The 12372-nt window shown below is 39.1% G+C and overlaps 2 protein-coding genes across 2 annotated transcripts in view; one reads left to right on the forward strand and one right to left on the reverse strand.

Annotated features, from left to right (window-relative positions):
- dscamb (Down syndrome cell adhesion molecule b) overlaps positions 1–3792 on the forward strand; it is an 87891-nt gene extending 84099 nt beyond the window's left edge. Inside the window, exons 32-33 of the mRNA XM_072669497.1 lie at positions 245–547; positions 2534–3792. Coding sequence (XP_072525598.1) covers positions 245–547; positions 2534–2910 — 680 coding nt within the window. The 3' untranslated portion in view covers positions 2911–3792. The remainder of the gene's footprint in view (positions 1–244; positions 548–2533) is intronic.
- A 3190-nt stretch (positions 3793–6982) lies between these two features.
- pcp4b (Purkinje cell protein 4b) lies at positions 6983–11805 on the reverse strand. Its single transcript, XM_072669216.1, has 3 exons — positions 11742–11805; positions 8155–8206; positions 6983–7113 (listed from the first exon to the last, which is right to left on the reverse strand). Exons 1-3 carry the CDS (start codon positions 11748–11750, stop codon positions 6983–6985), a joined length of 192 nt encoding a protein of 63 aa, XP_072525317.1. The 5' UTR covers positions 11751–11805.
- Between the last annotated feature and the right edge of the window lie 567 nt (positions 11806–12372).

Here is a 12372-nt window from a genome sequence, read left to right on the forward strand (position 1 = left end):
AAGTATCTCAGTTTGCAGCTGAAAATTCACACTTTACTGTGCTGACTAAACCACTACTAAAGCAGCGTACTACATCGTTGGACAAACCATGTGTATGTTTGAAAACCTGTATTTTACATTAGGTGCTAGGTTTTTTATCTCTTATGTAATAATTTGATTATTTTAATTTTGGAGTGCCAGTGACTCATCATTAATCCTTTGTGTTTTTAATGAAAATATATTATTTATTATCATCGTTATCTAGACCGTGCTCGGAGCAGCATGGTGTCCACAGAGAGTGCTTCCTCCACGTATGAGGAACTGGCCCGCGCTTATGAACATGCCAAGATGGAGGAGCAGCTGCGCCACGCTAAGTTCACCATCACTGAGTGCTTCATTTCCGACACGTCCTCCGAGCAGATGACAGCTGGCACCAATGACTACACAGACAGCCTGACCTCCAGCACACCCTCTGAGTCTGGGATCTGCAGATTCACAGCTTCCCCTCCCAAACCTCAGGACGCCAGCCGGGTCATGAACATGGCCGTGCCCAAAGCACACAGACCTGGTGAGATTCAGTTAGCATTTATCGTACTTGCTGTTGGCAAGGGAGGTCGGCAGGTTGGCCCGAGACATGTTGGATAGCTGTCCTGCACAGAAGCACAAAGGCTGCAGTAGCTGAAAGCAGTGGACCCTTATGAGGAACGTGTGTTATTATTAGCTGTGATAGTCTTGTAGGTAACAGTGTAAAAACTAAAAAACATCAGACATCATGTCCTCTGGAAACTGCCTGTAAACTACTAGTTTAATAGTTTGTATACTGCAGGTATACTCCAAAGTTTTCTTTAGGTGAACTTAATCACTTTAAAAGCCTATGTCCCGATGGTGTAATACCTTAGTGTAATGCACCTTAGTGTAAACAGCCTTGGAGTGTTGAGGTATCCATATAGGTAATACTCTTTTTTATTTACTATTTCAGCATCATGGTTAGAAATGAATTGTGCATTCAGCCATATTAACATCCCCATGACATCATTAATATAACAAGTAATAATAAAACACAAACCTCATTTCTGAGCCTGTAAATGGCAGAAATGCAACCCGACATGCATCACTTTCTGTTCTCTTTCCTCTCTGTGTTCAGACTCAGGTAATGTAAGATACTTGGCTAAATATCTGATGACTTATTGAGTTATTTGTGCCAAAGCCCAGATAGGCTCACTTACACTGGGTAATGGAGCAGGGAGAATGAATTAAAGAGTGTTAAGGACCAGATCTGTTCTTCACAACTTACTGTTTTTAAATAAAGTTTCAAATAATTCCATAAAAACTGTAGCTTTTATTGGTAGAAGGTGTATGTGATTAATATATACCTATTAGAGTTGATCCTTGCTTACTCCATATCATAAATTTCCTCTTTTTTTTTGAATGAATGAATACGTTGAGGATTTGTTGTAAAACAGGAAGCGTCTTTGTTACCTATGAAGTTTGTGTGCATGTATTTTTCCACTCTTACCTTGTTTGACCGCATCACTCCTCACCCACCTGCATTGCAGTGCGGTATCGATTGCTCTGTTGACAGCAGGACACTCCTGCGGACACACACCACTGTCTCTTCCCAATCAGTGTCTATAGAAGCAGCATGTGCACCGTCTGGGCCGCTGGGGTCTGGGTGTCAGTCTCCAACTCCTCTAAGGTTACCCGTCTCAGTCTAGGCTTACAGCTGCAGGTAAAACGGCTCTTCTTGCAGTGTGTGCAGAGGGCAAGCTCAGGCCACGCGTGTCCTCTATCCCGGGGGTATTGTCCAGCAGGACAAAAAGGCGGTTTGTGAACACAATGGACCCACGGCCTGAGAAATACACTCTAAGCAGAATGCTTGGAGCACTCATGACCTTTCCTCGCTTTCTAAAGCATGCCCCCAGGAATTTAATTTAATCACCTGAGGTGCCAGGAAGACTGAGCTCTGTTTAATCTACTGCTAAATCTGATGTAAGAGAATAAGCCACCATGGATATAATATTAGATCGTTATACTTTTGTAAATTGCCCGTAGTTGTTTGCATTGCAAACCTACGGCAAAGTCAGTCTACCTGTGTTTTAGAGATATTTATATTACTCCAACTTATGAGTGCACTCTGTTGAAATGCCATCAGACAAATTGAATTTAATAGACGCATGTTAAAGCCAAAGAACCAGTTAACAGATAGTTTATTGAAGCAACAGCCTGAGGTGGTACATAAGCAGTACAATACATTGTTTGTCAGTTGTTATTGCGATGTTGGTCTTTGCAATACTGAGATGGCTAAACTGTTATTTGAGCCTCTAATCCATCACTGGTTGTTACTGTGTGTTCTCTGGGTGTTCAGATGAATCAAGACATTAAACAGTTTCCTCCACTGTGCTGAGGTTGGTAACCGTGCTGTGACGGCGAAAATGTCTTAGCAGCTAAAGCTGTACCAGAATAAAGGGCAGGGCTGTACTGGGACCTGGATTTATAAACCTGGGTTACTACTTAATGTTAACTATGAATCCATGCTCCCTGTTCCTATCTGCAGGTGGTGAACTGGTTCACCTGCCCCCTTACTTACGTATGGACTTCCTGCTTAACCGAGGAGCTCACGGTTCGAGTCGGGAAGCCACAGGACAGACGTGTTTGGAGCCGCAGAGAAGTCGTGCGGCGAAGCGACCGGCAGTGCTGGCTCCCACCCCTTCCGAAACCCCTTCCACTGCCCCCTCCACCTCCTCTGGCCCTCCGAGCAGAGAAGCAGCCCAGCAGTGGCAGCCCGGGACAGCCTCCACACTGCCCCACCGCGAGCCTGGAGACCTGGCCCAGGCTGCCAAACTCAGCAGCTCACAGGAATCACTGTTAGACTCCAGAGGACACCTGAAACAGAGCAACAACCCGTACGCAAAATCCTACACACTCGTATAACACAGGACCACAACACAGGACCACTGGGCACAGCTCTGCACACAAACCGGCGCACACACAAATACACACACACACACACACACACACACACACACACACAGACAAACAGACACACACAGACATGAGCATTAAAGAACAGCTGATCGCTCTGCTGCAGAGAGGAGCACTTTTCAGTGGCGTGAGATGAGCCCTGTAAATACATGTTTCTGAAACCTAAAGACATTTGTTTTCTTTCCGCAAAGTTCCTCTTTGCATCTGTTTGTTTTTTTTTCTCTGTATCTCTCCTCTGTTTATTTCTGCTTCTCTCTCACTTCACTCTGCCCCCCTCCTCTCAGTCATTTGGACTTTTTTACTTTACCATTTGTTTATTTCAAAATAACACCATTATGGAGATTGCCAAAATTATTTATTTAAATTGACAGAGGTACTACTTTTAAATTTATATCAAGGATAATTCTATAGTCATTATTATTATTATATAAAATAGATTTAAAAAATATCAAAAAATAGTACAAAAAAGAAGGAAGGTGGAAGATGTTCCTTTCTTTATTCATGATTGTTTTAATGTTGGGATGTGATCAATGATTGAGTAGCTGTTTACCGTGGCAACATGTCCAACAATTACACAGGAAACAGAAGGAGGAGAGTGAGAGTAACATGGATGGTGCATATTCACTTTTTCCAATCTTGTCAGGTTGTTGAGATTTCCAAGGACTGCATGGAGACCTGAAATGGTGATGATAGCTTCAGCTGAAAAATCCTAAAGAGAATTTTTGTCACACTAAGAAGATATATAATGTTGATTATATAAGAGGTCACTTTTATTTGTGGATAAAACAGGGAAAATATTTGGTAAATAAAGTCCTTAGTCATGTTTGCACACATCTGGTTTGATTAGGAAATCGAAATTGTTGGATTCTCTTGTCTTTTTTCCTCCCTCTGGTAGAAATCCAGCATGTTCAACACAAACAGTGCAAGAAACTCCACCACTGGGATAAAAACAATTGTGTTGGAAAAGTGGAACTCTAGGTTTTCTCTGGAAGGTTCACCTATTGAATATTTTCTGTTGTTTGTAGATGGCCAGGCCTGTTCTGTTTCAAGCTAAAAAGAGGGGAAAAGATTAAACTGAGCAATATGAAGTAAATTTGATTTACTAATAATTTCTTAATTCTTGGACATCTTGGAGTACTAACAAATATGAATGTATTAAGTAATGCTCATGAAAAATGAATAACAAGAAGATGATTGATAATAAATGGACAAACTAATGATTTGTCTCCCAACAATAACCATGTCATGCACTAGTCAGATTCAGCTCTTTACTGACTTGTTTTCAGCCTCACTGTTACTTGCTTGGTTTGTACAGTTGTGGAGCACCATTCACTCACTCACTCACTCACTCACTCACACTGAATCTTTAAAAAAAGGTTGACAAGCACTGGGAAATCTGGGAACATTATGCAGTGCAGGGTCCAGCAGAAACAGCTCTCACAGCCAGTAATATGAGGAGATTACTCCAAGGTCCCTCTTCAGGGTACGATTGAGTAAGAATGCTGATTTAGGATAAAGTTGCCCTTAAGGCTGTTGTGATTACTCAATTTATTGGTTTAATTTTTTATCTTCGACAATGATTAGTTGACAAGTTGTATAACATATGACATTGGACTATACACACTATAGTGTGAAGATTAGTTTATTTCTGCTGTAAATTACTCTGGAAGTTCTAAGAAAAAAGGCTATGCATGATTTATTGTTGTTATTATAGTAAATTATTTAATTGGCAAAATAGTTGGTACCCAGTTGCCACTTTTTAGTTTAAGTCACTAGGGCCAAACAATCCTGATTCCAAAAATCATGAACAAGTCTAATTTATCTTATATCTTATATATCTTATTATCTTATATCTTATATATCTTATATATCAATAATCTAGTGACTTTGGCCAACAGATGATGCTGTATTACAAAATATTTTTTATGGTGAATGCTGAGCCCTGACGGAGGGTTAGGGTTAGGGTTAGGTTGATTATTTTCATTCAAGCAACAAAAATGCAATTGTTTCTGATTAGTTTTTTTTTTTTTCTTTTATTGAATTAAAGTAACAGACCCCCTTGTAGAACTACCGACATGTTCTCCTAATATGTTTCATTTTCCATTTGTTGGATTGAAAAGTATACAATGGGCTTTGCTCGGGCAGCTGTCCATGACCCTTGCCCAATGCTAAGCGTGGGTTTGAGGGGTATAAAGCTTCCCAGCATTAGCTTATGGAGAAGTCAATTGAGTTCTTTTGAGTGGGGAAACGCCAGTGAATACCTTGAATGCAATTAAATCCTCATGGCAATCTTCCAATATCTGTACATATCTGTATCTTCGACAAAAGTAGAGGCCTCCTTAGTTTTAGAAGAACCATTGGATAAGCAAACATTGTCTACAAACATTTGGAAATATAGTGTATGTCTTCTGCATGGAACACTTTGTCCAGATCTCACACTGAGCACACTGAGGTGAGTATTTTTTGCTGCTTTATTAATAATCAGTGTGTCTCTTCTAACACCATGAAATCTGACTGTAATACAATCACATTCAGGAAACTCCTCCTTCCGCCTCAAGGTTTTCCCATTACTCACCTCTTTACCCTACAACCAGTTCCACCTCTATCTGCCAGCCCAGCACTTGGCCTTTAATCCCATTTAAAACCTCCACACACTTCTACAACCTTCCACACACTTCTACAACCCTCCACACACTTCTACAACCCTCCACACACTTCTACAACCCTCCACACACCTCTACAACCCTCCACACACCTCTACAACCCTCCACACACCTCTACAACCCTCCACACACTTCTACAACCCTCCACACACTTCTACAACCCTCCACACACTTCTACAACCTTCCACACACTTCTACAACCCTACACACACTTCTACAACCCTACACACACTTCTACAACCTTCCACACACTTCTACAACCCTACACACACTTCTACAACCCTACACACACTTCTACAACCTTCCACACACTTCTACAACCCTCCACACACTTCTACAACCCTACACACACTTCTACAACCCTCCACACACCTCTACAACCCTACACACACTTCTACAACCCTACACACACTTCTACAACCCTACACACACTTCTACAATCATCCACACAAGTTTTTGGTTTAGGTAAAGAACAAGAGGTGGGAATTCTAGAGAAGCAAAAATGTTTATTAATAGGCTTTTTCACCTTTATCTTGAAACAAACATTAAGAAATCACAAATCACAAAGTTGTGATCTTTATCAAACAAAGAATGTTTGTGATCTGCTGTATCAAACTAGAGAAAGACAACTGCAGATTAATTGTCCAAAATGTGTGGAATTCAGTAAACAGCACATCAATACAGAAAATTATTCATCAATACAGTATTTATAGGTTATTTTAGAAGTAGAATACTTTTTTAACTCTAATATTTACTATAATTCTAACCTATTTCATTAGCTTTACACAGTAACAGAAAGTATGTGCAATCTGAAATCTGCACTGTACCACGACTTCAAGCCTAAAAAGAAGTGTCGTTTCAAGAGATTTTCTGGGTTAGGATTTTAATGTATATCACTACATTTCTAACATGTATAGAGGTAAGAGTAAACACTCTGACAGTGGAATTAAGGAAAAATAAATACACCCCTAAAAACAAAGGTGCCAAATCCTTTAGTTCTCTGGAGCGAAGTCATAGAGGAATCACTTCATGTTCCCTAAAAAAATCTTTAAATTCAGTGGTTTTAATTCTGTACAGCCCTGTACATTAAAATGTACTTTTGGGAAACAAAAATGGTTCTTCTTTGGCGTTGCTCCATTATTTTATGTATTTAACGTTTTTTCTTTTGCACCTTTTATTTTTTAAGGGTACAGGCTAATTGACATTTTATTGAACAATAAAGTACATTATGGAACACAAACATGTCGATGCTTGAGAGATTCCATCTTTACTTCCCTTTTTTTCATTCTTTACTCCTTCCTTGAGTCCGTACAGAAACCTTCCTGCTGGACAGAAGATGGGTCCCCCTTCCACAGCCATTAGGACTTTTCTTCGTGCTTCTTTTTCTGGAACTTCCTGTACTGTGATTGGATTGCAACAGCTGCCTTCTCGGTTTCTGGGGCGTCCATGTCGATATCGAAGTCCTCAGGAACATCCTTCTTGGAAGCATCTGGGGACAAATGGTTTGGACATTAAATGTTTGCACATAAAATAAATTAGTCACTCAAGATTTTCAGACACAGACACGCACACACACACACCTCCATACCCATAAAAATGCATAGATTTGACAATAAAGTATTTAAAGTGCTGAGTGAAGCAGACCGGTAACAACACAATAGAATAAGGAAAACAAGAGACAATAAAATGAAAATGAAGGATTAATATAGGAATGCTAATGTGCGGCAACTGTTGAGTGTGACGGCCTGAGGGTAAAGCTTTTCTGCTGTCTAGTTTTATTTCTCTCAATTGACTGAAGCCCCTGGGGAGTGGGCGTCTAAAAAGGGGGTTGGATCAGTGATGGTTTGGGCAGGGTGGTCAGGTGAACACTAATGGACTGCAGGTCTAATGATGTGAATATCCTGTTTGGAGGCAGAGCTGTATCAGACTGTGATGGAGTTGGTGATGACACTATGATTGCTGTGTGGAACTAAACCAGCAGCTTCTGAGGCAGGTTGAACTTCTTCAGCTGGTGCAGGAAGTTCATGCTCGGCTGTGATGAGTTGAGGGTGGTATCCAACTTTAGGTCTCTGGTGACTGTAGCTCACAAAAAATCCACAGCCATCAAGGTCTTCTCAAGGATGTCGGGGGCTTCTCAGGCCGACTGAGTAGAGTACAGTGAGAAGAGCTGTGTGTATAAGAAGTATAATGTGCTGCATACCTACGGGTGGCGTTTTCTTCATACTCCTCATTTAAAGAATAACAATCAAAAAAAGTGAGCGTAATGAGTATCCTATGCAAGGTTTACTATATGGAAGATCTATATGCAGCTGTATAACTGCAATATACATTTCTAAACAGGGTATTTAACTATTCCTTTCTAAATTAACCCCTTAGCTTTTTAAGAATTGCTGTATTTATTACAAAAACATAAAACATCACAATATGAATCCCCCCAATGACATGATATTGATATTGTAATTATGTAAATGCAGTTTAGTTGGAATACAGCTGTTGTGAAAGTGCTGTATAAAATGGTAAATAAATGTACCTTGTCCTCCAGAGGTTTTACTGTTACCACCCATTGCCCCAGATCCTTGCCTCTGAAAGAAAAAAGATCAGTTTGTTTAAAGAGCAGTTTTTAATATAATGGTTTTATCAATTACAGTATCCATTCAATCATACAATATTCCAATCGCTGGTGCTTTTACAATCACTCCCTATAATCTAGTAGATACTCGTCTATGAATAATAAGTGATCAATCAAAAATGCATCTTCATTATCCTTGTCCAAAAATATTGTGTTAACTGTTTAGGAATTAGAGGCATTTTTACATAGTCAAAACAGCCAAATGAAGGAGGTGAATGATCTGGAGTTGATTCCAGTGTTGATGAAAGTGAAGGAGGTCATCATTAGACTGAGAAAACAAAAAAAGAAAGACTGCACTGCTGAGCTCAGCAGCACCTGAGGACCTGGAAGACCCCAGAAGACAACTAAGGTAGATGACTGCAGAATTCTTTTCTTGGTGAAGTGAAACCCCTTTAGAACATCTAGTCAAATCAAGAACCCTAATAGAGGAGGTTGATGTCTCACTGTCAAAGTCTACAACAAAGAGACGTTTTACTTCATACCACTGGTAAAATCCAAGAACAGCAAGGTCAGATTAGACTGATGAAAAACATCGGAAACCATAAAGATTACTTTAAATATAGCAAAGGAAAGGAAGTGTTCACAAAGCATGTAGCTTGATTTGCTCAGACTCATTAAAATTTTGCAAAATAAATAGGACTGTAACTTAAGGCAAATAAATTGAATATGTTTTTAAATGGATGGGTGATCTGATCTCAACCCAACAAAGCAGCTTTTCACTTACTGAAACAAAATTCAGGCAGAATAATCTTTATATTTATAATTGTTATTTTGAACATTTACTTTTGAGCTTGATATAATGGAGGAATGTGTAAAACTGGTTGTAATTTATAAACAGTAATGCAGTATTGTTAAACATCTTATATTAAATCTGAGAGTCAAATCTGAGGTGGTGTACACAGACAACGTTACAAAATTATGGCCAGTTTTGGTATCAGTTTTGGAAAATAAATAATAATGCAGTTCATGTGCTGACTTAAAATAATTCACTATGCACACTGTAACTCAATTTAACTCAAGTAAACTCAAGTCAAGAGGCTTTTCTTGTCATTCAGTCTGAGATGGAATTCCCAAACAAGACGTTAATGCAGTGATGTTTAGCGAAGAGTGGTCACTTTGTACTCTCCTGAAGTCAACAACCATGTTCTTAATTTTGTCCATATTCAGGAGGGGCTAAAAGTGTGGAATTCATATACACATAAAACTGCAGAATCTTATACTTCTAATTATAAGAGGTTGGAGGGTTATGATGCACTTTGTCTCTGAAAAAGAAAAGAAATGTCCAGTTCTACGCATTTATCATTTAATCTTTTTTCTCTAGAACAGAAAACACTGGGCATACAGCAGCCCTGACGTCAAACTGCACTGAATCCCCTGCCGTCTGATTCGGGCTTTAAAGTGAGTGGATGCACATTAAAACAACGCTTGCTCACACTGCTACAGGCAGGCTCAGAGTTTCATTATAGTCAGAGAACTCGTGTTGAAATGTAATCCTATACTTATTATCTCATCTGTACTTGAAGGTCAGCCTCTGTAAATCTAGGCAGGTAACCCAGTTCAGCATCCGGATTCATCCCTTAAGACTGTCTGCTACAGAACGAAATGTGTTTTAAAATAAGAAAATCTGAAAAAAAAATTTCCTTCATTGTTCCCTAGCTCAGTGGAGGAAAATTCATAATCATAAACATCACAAAAGAACTTCACTGTTTAATCAGAAATAACCTTAGCTAGTACTTTGTCCAAGTACTATTGGAAGAGATGGGTCTTCAGTCTGCGTTTGAAGACAGCAAGCAACTCTGCCATTCGGACACCCAGGGTTGTTTTATATATATATATATGTTCTATATATGTGTACAATGTTCTTCTTTTTAGTGTGCCTGATAAACATTACATGAAGCAGTTAACAAAATAACATGAGACTACCACTAGATGAGCCAGTATGTAAAAGATAACGACTGGTGGATTTGGAGGAGCACAGTGCAGCATGTGCAGCTCTGCTGTCTTATATCTTACATCTAAAATACAGTAAAATTCACCCCAGAAGAAAGTAATGGCAATATTGACCCTTGGTCTTTTTCTATTCGGTGGAAAAAAGGACTGTACAGCACAGCAAAAGAATTGATAAAAAGATAAAATAATTGATAATATGTTAATATTAATTAATATGTTCTTCTACAAACAGTATGCTAATATATTGTTTTTGTAGAAGAACTCATTAAAGGGTAGGATATACAAACTATAGCTGGAAGACGAGCGTCCAGACTTTTTTCTGTCCTGCACCAAAGTGGTGGAACGAACTTCCCCTGGGTGTCCGAACAGCAGAGTCCAACACTCACTGTCTTCAAACCCAGACTGAAGACCCTCCTCTTCTGAGAGGACTTGGGTGAAGAGTAGAGTGTTATGGTCTCCATATTGACTTGTGTTTAGTAGAATAAGCTTAGAAGTATCCCTGAATTATTAGTCTATTCACACTAGCTGAGGTTCTTCCTGGGTAAATAGCAAAGCTCTTCTGTAAGTCGTTCTGGATAAGAGCGTCTGCTAAACGCCTTAAATGTAAATGTAAATAGCTCTTTATACAGTATGGCAGTCTATGGTAAACACTACACTAAGGTTCACCCTGATGAATAAGTGTTCTTTACTGAAAAATGTCTGTTGCTGATTATTTATCCTGATCTGTGAAAGACTATAAGAACCTCTTAAGCATAGTTAATTATAAGCATAGGTCCCAAAAATGATGTCTTGCTAGTTCTCTGTTTCTCACTTGGTTTTCAATTACTGTATAAACAATCCATCGTTTTAAACCAGATTATACTCTCTGACAACACAGTGTTAAAAAGAACGGACGCAAAGCAATTACAACAAGACAGCACTAATAAGGTAATAAACTAATAAATATAATAAGCTGTGCAACACTGTGAGATGAGAGTGTAGAACCAAAGAATTGTGTTAAGTACAGTATTCTGGCCATGGACAATCTCTCACTTTTGACATTTATTACTAAAGCTGCATAAAGTAGCTCATGTAAGCAGTTCCTACTGCCAATGGATAGGCTGATATAAAAATTCAGACGTATCCATTTCAAATGGAGGAGAAAAAGTGGTCATTGTATAAAGCAGTTTTGTAGTGTATGGTCACTAATCGTCCTACTTCCTTGTTCTGAACAGCTAAAGAAAATTATCTGAATTGTTTAAATCAATAAAAATAAACCTACAACCTAATCTACAACATTTTCATGTTGAACATGTTCTGTCTGCTTGTTTTGTATTCTGTGCTAAACCATATCCATTATCTGAATTTACTGTTCTCATGCCGGGTTACTGTAAAATCTGCTCAAAGGAAACTAAAGCAAACGTAAAAATGTAGGAAGCAATCTGGACACAACTGAAAATGATGTTCTTTCATAAGAATCCACGTGTTCCAAATAACCCAGTGTAGTCCTCTTTCATTACATTCATTCACACCCTAGTTCTAAAACACTAGTCACCTACCTCACTCATGGTTCAGGGTAATCTCTGGGATGTTCTCTCAAGCAGACACAGGACCTATTGCTCCTCTCTTCCACACTGACTGGCCACCACAGAGCTTTATAACGTTTTAGACTGTGCCATCATCTTCGCTCTAAACCAATAGGAGAATGTCTTTGGGAGACCTGCTTCACCAAGACACCGCCTCTCAAATTAATATGTTAATTTCCTTCTTAGCGCTAAATAAAACTGACCTGCCATAAATGTATAGACCTCGTATGAACGCTCCACTCACAGCCTTTAATAACACTACTCGTATTGTCCGGAATTCATAGTTTTTTGAAAGCTAATCAGGAAAGTTGCTTGCGCTTGCACTTGTCTGCCAGTAGATGGCGCCTCTGAAATGAACCGCTCTGGTCAAATTGTAGACTTTCTCAGACAGTCCTAATCTTCCCATTTCTCCTTCTCAGCTTTACAATAACTCAAACCTAACTCAGTAACTCCTTCACAAATAAAGAGGACAGCCCATGAAAACCTGCGGACATCAGCATATGAACATTCGAGAGATAGAGAGATAGAGAGATGGAAACTACACTTAAACCTCAATTCATCCACTCAAGTCATTTCCATTGATTGGGTTAAGGTACTCTAGCTG

This window comes from Salminus brasiliensis, chromosome 23 (genome assembly GCF_030463535.1).
Source record: "Salminus brasiliensis chromosome 23, fSalBra1.hap2, whole genome shotgun sequence".
Classification (NCBI taxonomy): domain Eukaryota; kingdom Metazoa; phylum Chordata; class Actinopteri; order Characiformes; family Bryconidae; genus Salminus; species Salminus brasiliensis.

Bases quoted from the DNA above. Each gene is read 5' to 3' on its own strand.
- pcp4b (XM_072669216.1), bottom strand. The intron at 7,114-8,154 runs GTACATTTATTT...ATTTGTCCCCAG, and splicing joins TAAAACCTCTGGAGGACAAG to ATGCTTCCAAGAAGGATGTT.